Source organism: Ambystoma mexicanum, chromosome 14 (genome assembly GCF_040938575.1).
Source record: "Ambystoma mexicanum isolate Mex_15411 chromosome 14, UKY_AmexF1_1, whole genome shotgun sequence".
Taxonomy (NCBI): Eukaryota; Metazoa; Chordata; class Amphibia; order Caudata; family Ambystomatidae; genus Ambystoma; species Ambystoma mexicanum.
This window is the reverse complement of record NC_090940.1, coordinates 44923275-44939786: the sequence shown is the minus strand read 5'-3', so window position 1 is coordinate 44939786 and position 16512 is coordinate 44923275. Positions and strand designations below refer to the sequence as shown.

The 16512-nt window shown below is 46.5% G+C and overlaps 1 protein-coding gene across 2 annotated transcripts in view; it reads left to right on the top strand.

Annotated features, from left to right (window-relative positions):
* The first annotated feature begins 3081 nt into the window (after window positions 1–3081).
* The window catches only part of SCFD1 (sec1 family domain containing 1), a 1005810-nt gene continuing 992379 nt past the window's right edge, over window positions 3082–16512 (top strand). Inside the window, exon 1 of one of the 2 annotated variants that reach the window (XM_069638499.1) lies at window positions 3082–3158. In XM_069638499.1, the coding sequence (XP_069494600.1) occupies window positions 3128–3158 (31 nt within the window). In that variant the 5' untranslated portion in view covers window positions 3082–3127. The remainder of the gene's footprint in view (window positions 3159–16512) is intronic. The other variant, XM_069638500.1, reaches the window with a different exon arrangement.

Genomic DNA, 16512 nt, shown 5'->3' with positions numbered 1-16512 from the left:
TCAAGCAGATCCTCATGACAGGGGCAAGACCATCAAGAGTATCAAATATAGAAGAGTAGAGAAGCGACAGGGTTGTGTCAGGGTGTGAGTCAGCAAGGGGAGGAGGGTGGAGAGAAGGGGGCAGCGAAAGCTTCAGCTGACACACGCTTCATAGGTCGGATGTCCGAGAAGGAAGGTGTCAGTGTTGGAGTGGGCTTGGCTTGGGGGAAGAGAGAGAGATCAGAGGAGAGAAGGCAGTGGTCACTCCAGGAGAGAGGAGTGGTCAGAGGGTTAGAGAGGGGGAGGCCAGAGGAGATCAAGACATCAAGTGTGTGCCCTGCAGAGTGCATCGGGCCAGAGGGGAGGATAGAGAGGGAGAGGAAATTGCAGAGGTTGCGAAAGAGCAGGGATGAGGGACAGGGAGAATCAAGGTGAATGTTGAGATCACCGAGGAGGAGGAGTTGAGTGTTTGCGCCCAGGTAGGGCATTTCAGCCTTTGGCTGCCATAATGTTACTCACCACTCCGAAGTAGGCCCAAGATGTGGATGAGTGACCTTGGAGATGATGGTTGTACAAGAACCAATATTCAGCCTTCCATCCCAGCTCCCCTGAGTACAAGTCTCAGGCTTCCTCAAAGAGGGGCTCTTTTCTACAATGTACCTCTCCGCTGTTTCGATTGGGACAGACAGAGGTGTCAATTGAATAAAAGAGCGGTGAGAACACACACCGCCAATACCAATGCTGCAAAGGAATACAAAGATATTATCCAGTGTTGAAAATAAACCAAGCAATCAGAACAGCAGTATAATACAGGAAAATACCTAGGTAAGTATTGGAGTGGAGCTTCCCCCGGGTGAATCTACAAAACATGAATAAGCACAGTGAAAATAATTCTAAAGAGACTTCCTAAAGTATTGAACCAATGACAACCAACCTGAAATATGGGTATTTTGAGGATGGATAATAGTCCAGGAAACAGAAGACAACGATAGGAGAAAACAACAAATGGGAATGTTAGTATAGGGAAATAAACCCGAGCGGCACGAGGTTCGCACTAGTGCTGGGTTGGTGCAGAATCAGCAAAGCGTTTATATGCACTTGAAGACAAGTTCACAAGACAGTCACTCAATGTCCCAAAATCCAACAAAAGGAAAAATCCAATCAAGGCCGTGGAGAAATGATTACAAATAGCAGAGATGGAGTTGCCAACTACAAATATGTACCTGAGCACACACGCATCCAGATAAGGCGTAGAAGAGTTCCGGATGGTTGATAGCAAGTCACCTGCGAGGAGGGCAAAATCGTTCCGCATCTGGTAGCAGCTAGCTGGGATGAGGTACCGCAAGAGACAGCAGGAAGCAGGAAGAAAGATCCAATAACGTTCCGGGTCAAAAGTCAGGCGAGCACGACAGGAATAAAGGAGGAGGCAAGCCAATCCAGAAGCCAGGCAAGGGTCAGAACCAGGTAAGCAGATTAGGAATTTGTGCGGAGGAAACACGAAGGAGTAAACGGACGTAACCGCTGTAGCTCGTAACGCTAATTAGCAGCAACAAGCCCCTTGAAAGACGGTGGTTTTAAAGCCGTATGGGGGCGTTTCTTGCCGTACGTCTTCCACGTACAGGACGTGTCAGCTGACACGGACTCCGTCGTAGTTTGTACAGGCGCCATGGCAACCTGTATCTGCTCCACAAAGGAGCTTGTAAAGGGGTCGTATTCTGCAAGGAATCCCGCAAGGAAGCCCGAAGTGTAACACATAACTGGGAAGCTGCGTCCCCGGCCTTGGTTGTTTTGAATTTAGGAACTGTAAGAGAAAAGGCTGAGGTGCAGGGTTTGGGCTTGATGGTTTGGGTTGGAATGAGCAGGTTTGTGAGATATTTGGGAGCTGTATTAGTGAGGTATTTGTGGGAAATTGCCATTGTTTTGAATTTGATTTGTTCCTGAACCACTAGCCAACGCACTTTACGTCTGTTTTCAGAGATATGCTTTCTTCTTGGTAGGTTTAGGGTCACCCGTAAGGCGTTGTTGAGTGAACTGAAGTTTTTTAATACTGCTAGTCGCTGTGCCTGCTAAGAGAATATTACAGTAAGTGAGTTTCGACAGAATGAGGGGGTTGATAAGTAGATTCTACAAGCGTTAATGAGCTTGGTAGTGTAGGCTGTTGATGAGATGGTTGAGTTGACTTGTCTGGAGAGGGTTAAGGAGGAATGGTATACATTATCATACCTCTCAACTCACACGCTTTTGGCGGGTGTCACCAGCCACTTAGGCAGCTCTCTCACCCGCCAAGCTTCCCACACATCCAAGGGAATCAATGGGCCATTCATTCGCCAAATACAAAATCGGGTGTTTTCACTCTCCGAGGGCTAATGAAAGTTTGAAAGTTATGCATTTTGGAAATGCCTTTAATGGTGAGCGAGTGTGTGCAAATGTAACGGTATCCATGTTGTATGACCTTTTGGCCCCAAGATAAGTGCTTTTATTATAAAAGGGACAAATTATTGATTTTGTAAATCATCGTTTTCTTGGCTATTATATAAAGCACCTGTCTGCCTGTGCGGCTTGGCTTGTTCCTACAAACCCCTTTCCAGTTCCTTGAATACTTGTTCGAACACAGACGTTTTCCTCTGCATGCACAGAGGTGACTGATTGAATAAAATGAGCCATATCATTTCTAGATGACCACACTGGTTTCCCGTACCCGGAAGAAGCCTTCCCAAAGCAAGATGGCTATCATGCCATCCAAGGTTGCTAATGCCGGCGCCATACTACAGATATTACGTCAGTGCGAATTCCAAAGGAGGAAAACTTGTAACAGGCCTATATTTGTTTAACAGTTAAGGTTTCTTTTATATTAATTTAAGGAAATACTTCATTTCTAAAATATTAAGCGTGTAATTATTTAAGTCTACAGTTAAACATATAATTAATATTTGAAATTAATTACAGAAATGGTGACTATGATTTCTCCCAAAATACATATTCCCTGAACGTTTACATATATTGAACCCATATTAAAAAAAAATATCAGAGCGAGGCTTGAATCACACGGCTGCCCTCTCGACCTATCAGCCTGACGTTTTACCAAAACAAATGTCATTTCCGGGTGGGGGCGGCGGCCACGTCACCGAGCGTCAAGTCAGCGCGAAAGATGGCGGCCTCTATCCGAGAGAAACAGACCGGTGAGTAGTCCCGGCTTCTGGTGGGAGATCCCAGCATGCACTGTGGCAGCAGACGAGTCCAGGCCCCGCATAGACACTGTGCAGCTTCAGCCCTCGGGTTGGAAGCAGCTGTCACCCCACCAGTCTGCAGCACAAGGCTCTGAGCGAGGGGACAGCACTCCCTGCTGCACAGGAGGATGTGGCTGATCTACCATGTCTCCCAGGCTCTGCTCTCATGTGGGGGAAGGCAGGCTAAGCTGGCCAGTCCGTATTTTGTATTAGTTTTAGTTACGGTACATCTATTTTCCTCACTCCATTCCAATGTTATTAAAACTCTGCATAGGGACTGGGAGAACACGGTATCCAGTTATGAACACAAACGAGTTCAGCTAAAGGGAAGTGAAAATCATGGGCTAAATTGAAGGGGAAACAGAGGTAAATGAGGGGGAGCAGGCAGGAGAACGCATAGCGAGAGAGATGGAGAAGCAGCACAGGGTGCAAAGCAGAGGGAGGGGATGCCAGAGTGATGCAAAAGAGAGCCATCGGGAGTTGAGGTGACAGAGATTAGAATCATACAAGAGGAGGGTGAAGTGCAAGTAGACACAAAGTGAATGAAAAGGAGTGACCCATAGGAAGAGAACGAGAAAGAATAGAGTAATGAGAGAAAGCACAAGTCATAAATGTTGTGGGGGCCAGCGATCCACTCAAGCTGGCCCCATTGGTGCTGGGGACAGCAACACCAGGGTTGTAGGCACAGCACCTCGGGGGTGGGGTTGCCGGGGGTCACCCGGTCTTAAGGAGGGGCAGGGTGGACCATGCCCAGCCTGTGCAGACCCTGGTCCCCGCGCTGGCAAGAGGGCTCCACGGCACCATGCTCGCACAGAGTGCGCCTGCAGGCTTGAAATGAGACACAAACTCGGTCAATCCATTTCTGGAGTCTGTAGCCGTTCTCGGCCACGTGCCTGCAGAAGCTCCCTTTATTCACTTGAGTCATGAAGCAGTCATGGCCCATCTTAAAAGGGCAATACACATTGGGAGGGTCCCAAATAACAATAAAGTGAGGCGAGAACAATCTTACTAATGACTGTGCACAGGGCCAGACTTAGCACTGCTACAGTGCCGGGGTGAGTCAACAAAATTTGGCAACCCCACTCCTCTTCCCTCTGTATCCCTCGAGTGCAGCAGTGCTGTATTTAAGTGATTAACTCCCTGCTCTGTGCTGGAGCAGGGAGTTAATAGCTTCAAAAGAGAGCGGCGTACAATCCAGCATGGGGCTGCCTTTCAAAGGTTGCCCCATGCTGGTTTGATAGCCGTGCCCTATTGTGAAAAAATGCACCCAGTTCTCGTCGGCACGAGAGCGGGGGCCCATTTTGGTTTAATAGGGTGCATGCTGCACCTTCACCCACTGTGTCAGCTCGTGGGGGTCCCTTGAAATACTTCCCCTGAGCTGGCATGGCAGGAGGGAGGGGCTGGCTAATGGCGCCCTAAGGCCAGCCCTTGCTGTGCATTCTAGGTGGGTACCGATTTGTACACCAGAGGCGTTTTGTTTCCAGATGGGAGCACTCAAGTGTTTGACTTGTCAAGGTGCTATGGTTGTTTGGTGAGGTTTGTAAGTTTATTCGAGAGGGATGTCGATTTGAGAGATGTAGACGTTTGAAGTTTTTAATTACAGGTTTTTCCTCTAGCAGTTTGTGTTGGTGTTGTTGGTGAGTATGTGGCGAATGAGGGTGCAGTAGCTTGCCACCCCACAGGGCTCCAAAGAGCTAAAAATGGGGACATTTTACAGCGGACCAGGACATTTTTCCAAACTGCTGCCTCATCTGAAGGTGCCTGGGTGGAAGTGTCTTGACCGTGCATTCTCTGCCGTCTGGGTGGCAGTTTTCACACTTCTTGGTTCATAGCAGGAACCTGCTAATCGGAACAGTTTACATGCTTGCCAACCCTCCCTGTCTCCCACCTAAAATAAATATAACCCCATTGCAATCCTATGGGAAAATTACATTCTCCCGATTTCTTTTGTGAAATCTCCCTCTCGGGGGCTCCAGAATGTTGGCATGTCTGAGTTTAACTTGACGGCTGCAGCTGCCTCATCTAATGCAGGACTGGGTCGGTGTAGGCCTATTTTACGGCAGGTTGCAGGATTTGATTTTGGGCACTAGCAGCATGAAAGGTGGCGGCGCAAGCATATATTGCAGAGACAGACTGGTTTTTGGGGCCCTAGCAGCATGAAATTGTGTTTTGCAGGGGAAATTCTGGCATGTATTGTGAATACCAGCCTAATTATTTTCTTTGAAAACAAAAGGCATGAAAGGGAGACATACCTGGTTTGAGGATAACTTGCTTGAAAGTGATGGAATGCTGGTATGTATTAGGGGAAAGGCCTCCTGATTTTATTTTGGTGACAGACGACATTAACACACGTTACAAAATGTTCCTTTGTACTGTTGGTGACCTGGCAGGCATTTATTGGGGTGTTTCATGTGTCGCCTGCCATGTAAATTCTACATTGTTACCCATTTTTTCTGAAATGTTTGAGGTGAAATGCTCAATATCAGCTCATTCGTTTAAAAAACGTGTAACGCGAAACACTGGCCAACACTTTACTGGTTTAGTTCACGTGTGCTCCATCGGTTGTTTATTTATAATGCGCGCCTCACCCGCAGGTATCTGGGCGCAGTAAAAGATTATTCAGTTTCTTATTTAGACAAGAAGTAGTAAAGGTACAACAAATTATATACAATATGTACAAAAGCAATTTCATAATTATTCACAATTGCAAGAAACAAGGCAGTATGGAGAGAGTAACATAAATAAATACAATGGGAACAGAGAATATTACATATGTACATAGTAAGGTCATTGCACTAGTAAGGGTCATTGTTGAGGATAAGCCAATTCTTCATATCTTTTCTGAAGCTGGAGAGGGATTGAATGGTTCTGAAATTGGAAGCGAGAGAGTTCCAAAGTAGGGCGACCAGGACAGGGAAGCTATTACCTCCTGCTTTTTTGAGTTTGTATCTGGGAACTTGTAAGTAGCCCGAGCTGGCTGATCTGGTAAGTCGGCGTATTGTTTCAAGGCTTATTTATCAGAGCGATATTTTGGGGCTGAGTTATTGAGGCATTTGTATGTGAGGGATGCGGTTTTAGGTTGAATTCTTTCTTTAATAGAGAGCCAGTTGTGGTCTCTTCTTATGGAGGAGATATGTTCTTTACGATGAATGCTTAAGACTGTCCTAAGAGCGTTATTCTGCAGGATCTGCAGTTTCTTCATTATGTATTTGTTAGCCCCAAGATATAGTCTGTTGCAGTAGTCCATTTTCGATAATATTAGGGCTCTAGCCAGACTGATGCAGCTTTTAGTGGTGAGAAAGGGTTTGCATGCTTGAATGAGCGTGCAGGTGTAGGCACTTACCGAAGCTGTAGCGCTGACCTGTTTTCTCAAATGTAGGGAGGAATCTAGGTAAAAACCCAATGTTTTTAGTTCACTGGCTACTTTTATGATGTTGCCATCGTTATTAAATGATCGATATTGTTCACCTGATTTGGAAATGTTGATGGGAGTGGCTAGAAGGAGGAGTTCTGTTTTTCCATCATTCAGGCAAAGACCATGTGTGGCCATCCATGCCTGAATGATAAGGTAGATTCTGTTAATCAGGGTTAAGTCCTTGGCATAGTCACCTGTCAGAGGAATAAGGATCCGGGTGTCATCAGCATAGTTCAGGATCAATGTTCCCTCTATGCTGTGAGCATGTGCGCTTCCCCAGCTTCCTTCTGGGTGCCGCTCAAAAGAATTTCAGCAGCGCAGACAATTCCCACCTATTCAAAAAGATGTAATAATGGACAATCCACAGCAGCTAGCTAATATTTGCTTTCTCTCAAAATGAAGATAAATTATACCAACTATTCTTGATATTCTGGTATAACCTTTTTACATTGCCCTACTATACAAGCTTGACTTTAAAAACCTAAAAACAGAATACACAGACAAGAGGTTAAAAAAGAATATGAAAAGTGGTTCCATGAACAGAACATATAGTTAAGATATGCCTGCACATATCACCCCTCCCCACTGATGACTCCTGTACTTCATTCTACCACATGACTCCAACTCCGCCCAAGACCGCATTCTGATATTACCAGACAACATGGACTCTGCCTACCTTCGCTCTGCAAAGGTTACCAGACTTGGATACTAGCCTTGTTTTATGTTTGTTATAATATGAATGACGTTCGAGTACGTGAATTTCTGTTACTCATGGTGCCTTAGCAAAAACATTACCCACATTATGTAACCCAAGTTTCAACTCAAATATTTGATACTGACTCTAAGTAAGCAGTCTACTAGGATGTGTAACCTCATCCCATGCTTCCCATTTGTTGAACATATGTCACACAAGCACTTTGAAAAGCCCCCCTAAAGCATTATTAAACTCACTACTTTAGCATTGTTGACATTACCCTATAGGTGGCGACCAACATTGCAATATCATTTACTTGGCCTGCAAGGGATAATTGGTGTGGACTCTGCCATAATGTTCAGAGTTGCATGGAGCATAGACCATAACAAATGATATGTTAACTCGCTGCTATACAAGAATGGGTTCACTGAGCACTTGTATAATCCTACCCAACAATTGAAAGGTGGGGTATGTTGCAAACAATCTTGTATGTACTTCATAGTAATTGTGCACATGCAGACTTATGACATTTTCTTAAACTCCACATAATATCATTGTGAGGCTTTAAATTGGATCTGCTTGCATTGTATTGTAGGTATGCAAATATCCCAGTGTTTTACTGCTACAATCCCTCACTTTTTACAGAGTCCTGTCAACTAATATTGGAGGCTAGTACAGGAGCCTGGGAGGAGAACGGGTGGAAGGGAACAGGAGAACACCCCCTTAGGGTGAAGAACAAGTCAGCAACTTTCAACAACCAAATCAGATCTTTTGGCAGTACAGTGAAGGACATGTTTGTTTGCTAAAGAATAGGCAACAATATTAATAGTCTAGGAAACTGCCCCTTCTTGTTCTGTCTATGCTCAGCTGCTGAGGGCTTTTCAATATAATCATGGGTTTGCATTTATTGCCTCTAGCATCCCCATGCATCTTGTTCAAATGATAACAGTGCATTTTAGAGGAGGCGTCCCTAGTTAAAGAAGAAGGTACTCAATATGTTGTACCTGTGAGCATTGCTACTGTGGACTTAAAGGGCAAATATGTAATGTTCTTCAATGAGGCTCCAGAAGAAACCTTGGTAAAGGTCTTGTTGATTTTTGTCTAAGCTGTGTTGAGCAAGTGTGGTAAAAACTATAAGCTGTAATTTCACTTCCTATGTCAGGGTTACAAGCAGGGTTTGTATACAATTTTACTCCATACTTGAATCAAAAGATTTTTCAGGGGGTAAGAAAGTAGTTGGCTTTTTCAGTAGGGATATTTCATGCTTATTAAAATATGTTATTTCCCCGTATAATTACTTTTGAGATCGGGCAGTAATATTTTTCGAGTTTCTACCAATGGCACTGCTCTGCTGGTCATTGATTCGAAAAGATGTCAGTGGAACATTGTGGGTAGAAGCAGGGAATAGATTACTCTTTGTTCATGGTTTCCTGTTTTTGTTTGGCACACTGCCATGTTTTTAGGGAGTAAAATGGATGGTGTATATGCCTCCTAGCTTTAAGGCCGGTTTTGAGTAAATGTTGTCAGAACTCGCAGACCAACATAATGTGGATAGTGAGCAGAGGCCCAGGAATTCAGATCACCATATTCTGTGGTGCAGTTATTATGATGCAATTATTGTCCTTGCACAAATTATGAAAGGCATTTTCTCCTGGCTCTTGAATTACTCCATTAAAGTGGCACATGAACTCTTATTGGCATGTTTTCTGACACATTCCTTTCAGTTACAATTATTCAATTTTCAAAAATTGCATAATGTCTGCATTTTTGACAACCACATCAGTGACTAGCAATACTTGTTTTTGTCATAAACATGAGTTGTTTCCCAATGGCATTAAGCAATTTCTGTATTGTCTCTGAGCCGTGCTGACAATTGAGTAGCCACGACTAAACCTATTGTTTATCCTGAGCATGCAAAGGTTTTTTTGTGCATACACGTATTTCTCTCTATGAGCAGGAGTACTTTTGTTAGGTACTATGACATATCTTGAAGGCTTGGACCGGTTGATAAGCTCTCCTTATAATCAGATATAGAATCATTTTTATTTAGCCTATATTTTTAGAAAAAGAGTTGTAAGATGCTCCTTTTACAATGATTTGTAAAGCATTGCGGTGGTTGGGAACGGGAAATTGCCTTCCAAACTCTTCAGAGATGGTATCTCACTAACTACGCATGCTTAAAAAGTGGCTTACATCGTTATTCATTTGAATATGCGCACAGGGAAAATCATGTGCGCACAAAGAAAAATCATTTTCGCACTTAGAGAAAAATAATTGGAGGGAATATTGGTATAGAGGTGACTCTCCTCAGAGGAAGAAAGCGAAGCACTCAAGGTCCCGGAGTGGTTCCCGCCACTCGTCGGACTGCTCGAGGCATAGGCACCGCTGGTGGCCTTCCTCATCATCTTCGGGGGGCAGCCCTGAGAGGGTGAGTTGCCTTTCCAAACATTCGTCTCCCGCGGAGTGGGAAGCTTTCCGGGTGAAAATGCTTGACATGTTTGAGAAACAGGGCAAGGCCCCGTCCGTGCCTTCTGTTCAAGCTGGCAGGGAATGTCTCGGCCAGATGCTCTCGAGCCCAAGTACCCAGCGCAATCCTCATCGAGAGCCTTTGTGGCCTCGTTCGGACAAGGTGCATAAGGATCGTTCGAAACGTGAAGACAGGTCATGGTCTTCATCTCCCCCGAAGCCGTCCAAATCCTCAGTGCCTGCCCTTGAAGTCGTCGACCCCACCCACGCCACGACTGTCAGGTCCTCCATCCTGATTAGACCCTTGATACCTTCGGTACCATTGTCGACACCGACATTGGCGCCGTCGGTGCCATTTTTGCTGGCACACCCCATGGTGACGGTAGAACCTCCTAAAAAAAAAAAAAAAAAAAAAAAAAGTGGCATCTAAGCCCACGTCATCGACATTGAAGCCTCTGGCTGAATTGCCTGAGAAAAGGTTTACTCCTCTACCTAAGAAAGACTTTTTTTTTAAGTCCGTCACCTCCATTTTTGAGGAGGAGAAACAGTCTGATGAGGGTGAGGCGCCTTTTGGGCTCCAGTTTGGGGCTTCTAATGCACCCGAGTGCCTCATCTCAGAGGAGAGTAGGATGCAGGATCTTTGTGATTCCTTGCTCAATGCCAGTGGTATTGACACTTCTCCAGAGCTGGAGTTTGCAGGCCTTCCCCGGGGGAGCATACTGACTCATTTTACCGATGCCTTATGTCGAGAGTAGTGGAGTATTTGGGCTGGGCCTGGCCTACTGCCCCATATGATCAGGAGGATCTTAGACATTTTGGATCAGGTTCTGCCTACAGATCCCATCTTGCCATTTCATGTGGCTCTGCAGAACAGGGTTGCAAAAAATTGTGAAACCTCGGAAACGAATCCGGCGGTGAACAAATCTCTCACGAGTAAATACTGCCTGTCCAGTAGCGACCCTGGCTATCTGTCATCTCACCCCACTCCCGAGAGTCTGGTGGTCCAGGCAACCACGGCTACCTCGAAACAGGCTGCGTACCCTACCATCCCATCCTGATAGGGACGATAAGCGTATGGATGGTTGGGCACACAAGGTATTTTCAGCTGGGAGTATGGCGTTGAAGGCGGCCAGCTCCTCTTGTGCCTTAGCATGATTTTCATACACTCGGTGGGATTGCATATCAATGGCGGCTGAGCATATTCCCAAAGGGGAAGAAAGGGAGGGCTTCCTAGCTATTGTTAAAGATGGCAAGGAAGCCAATTGTGAATCCCTTCAGTCTGGGTTGGACGTTGCAGACAGTGTCAGGTCTATGGCTACGAGCACTGTAATATGCAGATTTGCGTGGTTGCGGAAGTCTTGTTTTGCTGCGGATGTGCAGGCTCGACTTGTTAAGACTACTCAACATGCCATTTGACGGGTCTCGCATTTTTGGCAGCAAGGCTGACGAGAGCCTTGAAAAGGCGCAGACCTCTAAAGCAGCCGCTGAGAATTTGGGCGCAGCTGTTAGGCAGCCTCAGCCTTTTCATTCTAGTGGACAGCAATGGAGGGGTAGCTCCTTTCGTTACTACTTCTCATTTGGAAAGGCGAGAGGAAGGGCCAGTCAAAGAGGCCAATGTAAGTTTCCACGTGGTGGACGAGGTAGAGGTGCCAAAGCCGCTCAAGCAGCAGCCTCTTTGCCATCAGGCTCTGCTACCGCTGCTTCAAAACTGCTCTGAGGCCTTCGGTCACTGCTTACCGGTGGGAGGCAGGCTGTCTCAGCATCTGGAAGAATGGCAAGGCATTACCTCCGATGCTTGGGCTCCGGAAACAATAGCCCACGGGTACTGCCTTCCTTTTCTTCGGAAGCCTCACAAAACCCCACTGGGAGTACACCCTTTGAGGGTTCCAGATCCGCTCCTTGTGCAGGAAATATTAACCCTGCTAGAGAAAGGCGCTAAAGAACCAGTGCCTGTAGTGGAGAGGAACAAGGGTTGGTACTCCCCTTATTTTTTGATTCCTAAGAAGGACGGGGGACTGAGACTTGAGATGCTTGAAGTTCCTCGGGAAGGACAAATTCAAGATGGTCACTCTTTCTCAGATCCTTCAGGCCCTCCAACTTCAGCATTGGTTGGTGCCATTGGACCTTCAGGATGCTTATTTTCATGTGCCGATCCATCACAAGTACAGGAAATACCTGAGGTTTGCCATTGGCGGCTCACACTTTCAGTTTTGAGGGTTTTCACCAAACTGACGGTGGTAGTGGCAGCACATCTCAGGGGAGGGGGGGATTCACGCCTACCACTACCTGGACGATTGGCTGATCAGGGCACGTTCTCCCGAACAAGCCTTGCATCATCTCAGCGTTACCTGTCACTCCCTTCACAGACTGGGCTTCTCCCTCAATTTCAAGACAAGAGTGTGACTACTGAGTTGACCAAGTGCAGGTTTTAAGTCTACCAGGACCGCCATGAAAATGCCCCCTAAATATAATTTCAACTAGTGGCTTATTAATAAAAAGGAAAAAGACCCTAATTGCCATCTGCAGAATACATTTTGAAACTGCACCTTCCCAACAGCTTCATTACATCAGGGCTGTATTAGACACGTCCTTGGGGAAGTGCTCGCCACTCAAGGTGAGGGATCAGAACATTCTCCAGATGGTAACCAAGTTGCAGACTGCCCATGGTCTTCCGGCCTTCGAATTCTTAAGGTTGCTCAGCCTCATGGCATCCTGCATTTTTCTGGTGCCAGAGGTCCGTCTGAGAGTGAGGTCCCTTCAATGGGCGCTCAGGACTCAGTGGTCCCAATTCTCAGCCAAGATGTCGGATCTCCTTCAGGTTCCGGTCAAAGTCTCACAGGATCTTCTGTGGTGGGGCTGCGAGGACCACCTCATGAAGGGAGAGCCTTTTTGGCAAGCATGGCTGGAGGTAACTGTTGTGATGGACGCTTCATCACAGGTTGGGGAGCTCACACCAACGATTTGACCATCAGCGGTCGTTGGTCACATCAATCTTTTGGAGCTGAGAGCAATCAGGCTAGCACCAGAAGGCTTTCCTGCCGTCTGTCAGGGGAAAAAATGTCCTGATAATGACGGACAACACGGTGGCCATGCATTACCTCAACAATAGAGGGGGTGTAGTGTAACACTCAACTGACTCCCACGGAGGCGCTGGCCTGGTTCGCGCTGCTGTGACCTCTTCTAAGGTGATGCGCAGGGTTCGGAAGACGGACTGGACCGGGCCCCCAAATCTGGTTTGTCTGGCTCGCAGAAGTATCCTTCTGTAGGCGAAAATAGGGGATTATCTGTCTGCGGGGTAATGCATTTAGTCTCCCACTTTCCCCTCTCACCCTCCTCGAAACCCTTCTGTGATTCCTCGTAGCGTCTCACCTTAGGGTCTGGAAGGACAAGCTCTCCATCCTGCTTCTGATGCAGGGGCGCGTTGGTATCCAGTTACTTCACTGGATTTTCAGATTGGTGAGAACCAAACTTGCTTGGCTTCCAGGTAAGTTTTTTTGATAAGAGGTTCCCCTTGCGTCCATGCATTAATGTACTAATGCTAGTGTCTTTTTCCCCATAGGGGCCAGGGTACGGAATGCCGGGGAACAGGCACCGACCCGAGATGAGAGGTGAAATCCTTGTAGAAATCAGGTAAGTCTTTTAATGAGCGTTTTTTGGTAATGTCTTTTCATTCACGCTGATGTCTCTTTTTCCCCTTAGGGGCCGGGGTCCGGAAATGCCAGGATGCGGCGCGGACCCGAAATGAAGAGGGAATGAATCAACAGGTAAGTCTTAACATGGAGATTTAGCTTTCCTTATTCCCTTCTCTCTCTCACCTTTTGTTCTGGTCTTTTTCTCCCTAGGCATTGGGGCGTGATTGCGAATCCGGATGATCGCTGCTGAACATGGAGGTGCCCTGTAAGGGTGAGTGGAATGCGGTGCTGCAGCGATCGACGCGATGAGCTTTTAAATAAGTCTTCCTTTTTAGGATTGTCGGCGAGATGTCTCCGGGATGCGGATTTAGCAGGTAAGGACTTTTCCTTCTTCTGTTCTCTTCTTCTCTTCCTTTGCAGGTGATCCAGGATGCTGGCAGGAGTGGCAGAAGTCAGGATGCAGGAGCAGACACGGTGAGCGTCCAGCTGCTAGATGCAGAACAACGCAAAGCACGTGTGGCTGTTCGGGTGGGGTTTAAATAGCCTTTGAAGAAGTTCCAGGTATGTATCCTTCCTCCAATCAGGTATGTATCCTTCCCCGACCACGCCCGGATGGTAAATTAGTCCCACAGGTAAAGTAGTTCCTTTCAGGCCTCAAGGAGGCTGGGATCCTGCAGCACGGTCTGCATCAGGTAAGTGCACCCAAGCACTTCCATAATGAGCCTGGCGCCTATGGCGCCAGGACTGATGTCTTTTATGAGCCTGGCGCCATAGGCGCCAGGACACTGTCCAAAGGGCCCCTATATGGGGTTGCTGGGTTCTTCCTTGGGGACTGGATGTCCGCTTTCGGGGACGCAGGGCTTGAACCGGCTCCCCGGGAGCGGGCATCATGACATGTAGGGTCCCTTCCACTGTGCAGAGAGGTGATGCAGCGCTGGTTCTGGCCAATTCGAAAAGGAATCTCTCTAGCAGCAGTTCATCTGGTGGGAGAGGAGAACACAGCGGCGGATGCTCTGAGCAGGCAGAGCGTAGTCTTCCACGAGTGGGAAATAGCTCAGTAAGTCCTTCAAAAGGTCTTTGCCCTTTGGGGAACCCTGCAAGTCGATCCGTTTGTGACAGGTGCTAACCGGAAGTGCGAGCAGTATTGCTGTAAGGAATTTCCTCCGAGAGGAGCTCTTTGAGACCGCATTCGTAGTGGATTGGGAATTCCCACTACTGTACACGTTTCCTCCAGTCCCCGTCATTCCTCAAGTTCTCGGGAGGTTAAGATGGTTCAGGTCCCGGTTGGTCCTAGTTGCTCTGGATTGGGCCAGGAGATTGTGATACCCGGACCTTCTGGACATGTCCATCTGTCCTCCGATACGTCTTCCCCAAAGAGAGGATCTTCTCTCGCGAGAGGAAGGTCGGGTTCTCCATCCAGATGTCAAGACTCTCAAACTTAACGCTTGGTTTCTGAAAGGTTGAGATACAAAGATTAGGACCTCCCGGATGACGTAATGGAGGTGTTGCTTTCGGCCAGGAGGCCGGCAACAAAGTCTCTGTGCCGTTGAAATACGTTTTGCAACTGGTGCAGAGATAAGAATGTTAATCCTTTTCAATGTCCAACTTCAGTCAGAAAATTGTGCTACCTGCCTTCTATCCTCCTCCTCCGCATCCTAGTAAGGAAGAGGAAAGGCTTCATAGGTTGGACCCTAGGAGAGCTTTGAGCTTTTATATTTCCAGAATGTTCAAGGTGAGAGTGGATGACCAGCTCTTTGTGGGGTATACCGGGCACAAGTTAGGCCAGGCTGTGTCTAAACAGACCTTGTCTAGGTGGATTATCCTCACTATTTCTGAATGCTATACTTTGGCAGGCAAAGTCCCTCCTGAGGTCTTGCATGCTCATTCAACCGGAGGCATGGCTACGTCGACAGCCCTGCAAAGGGGTGATCCCTTAAAAAAACATATGTGATGCTGCAACGTGGTCTTCGATACACAGGTTGACTAAGCATTATTCCTTGGATACTTCCCATGCATCTGATGTGGCGTTTGGTAAGGTAGTCCTTTATTCTGCTCTTTAATTTAAAATATTACTAAATTCTTCACCCTCCTCCACTCATGGATACTCATGGATGCTGCTGTGGGAGTCTGTCAAAGATGTGAGATTCCTTGGATGACACAATTCATTCAAAGAACAAGTTACTTACCCATGGTAACGTTCTTTCGACTGGATGTTCCTCCAACGTATTCCTCATTGCCCTCCCAACCTACCCCTCTGTAGAATTTCCCATGCTATTACAGCTTTCGTTCCAACAAGGCTGACAACAGTCAGGCCTGTTTTGTGACCACTTCTGATACACAAGGGGAAAAAACAAGATCTGAGGCTACGGGCGCTGTACGTGCTACTTATAACATCCGATGACGTCGCCCTCAGCGGAGGCCTTCGAGGGTCATTGACCCGACGCCATCAACGCAGGGCGCCCTCTGCTGGAAAATTTCCGAAGCAGCCGCGCTGTGGACACTACATGTCAAAGATGAGGAATACGTTGGAGGAACATCCAGTCGAAAGAACTTTCCCATGGGTAAGTAACTTGTTATTCTCCCTTCTTTTTTAAAATTTTGTTTTATTGTGTTCATGATTTTAAAAGAAAAACCTTACACATTAAAACTATACAAAATGTACAAACATAAAATATTTCCATGCGTAACTCCCAAATTCAGTCTTGCAGAACAGTTAACACAGTTAAATACAATTAATCTCCAAATTCAATTCAGACGTATATGATATTCCAGAAAAGCCAAAGTTACATCAGAATTTCGTCTATGTACCTGAGCATTGGTTACTTTCATAGTAGGATCTCATGCTAACTAAAAAAAACTCTTCGCTGTAACACCTATACTTATATACAAATGTGTTCAAATGTTTGTACCTGATTCCTGAAGTTTGGGGGCATGCCGTTAATAAATCTCGTAGAGTCTCTATCGTACCCTCGGTAGTAGAATATCTGCATATTCTTTTAGATCACTTGATTCCCCCTTCTCAACCTCCATAGTAGACAACAAATGTCATCGGAATCGTAGAAATGTTTTCGTCCAAGTATGGCAAGGGTACTTTTTAAT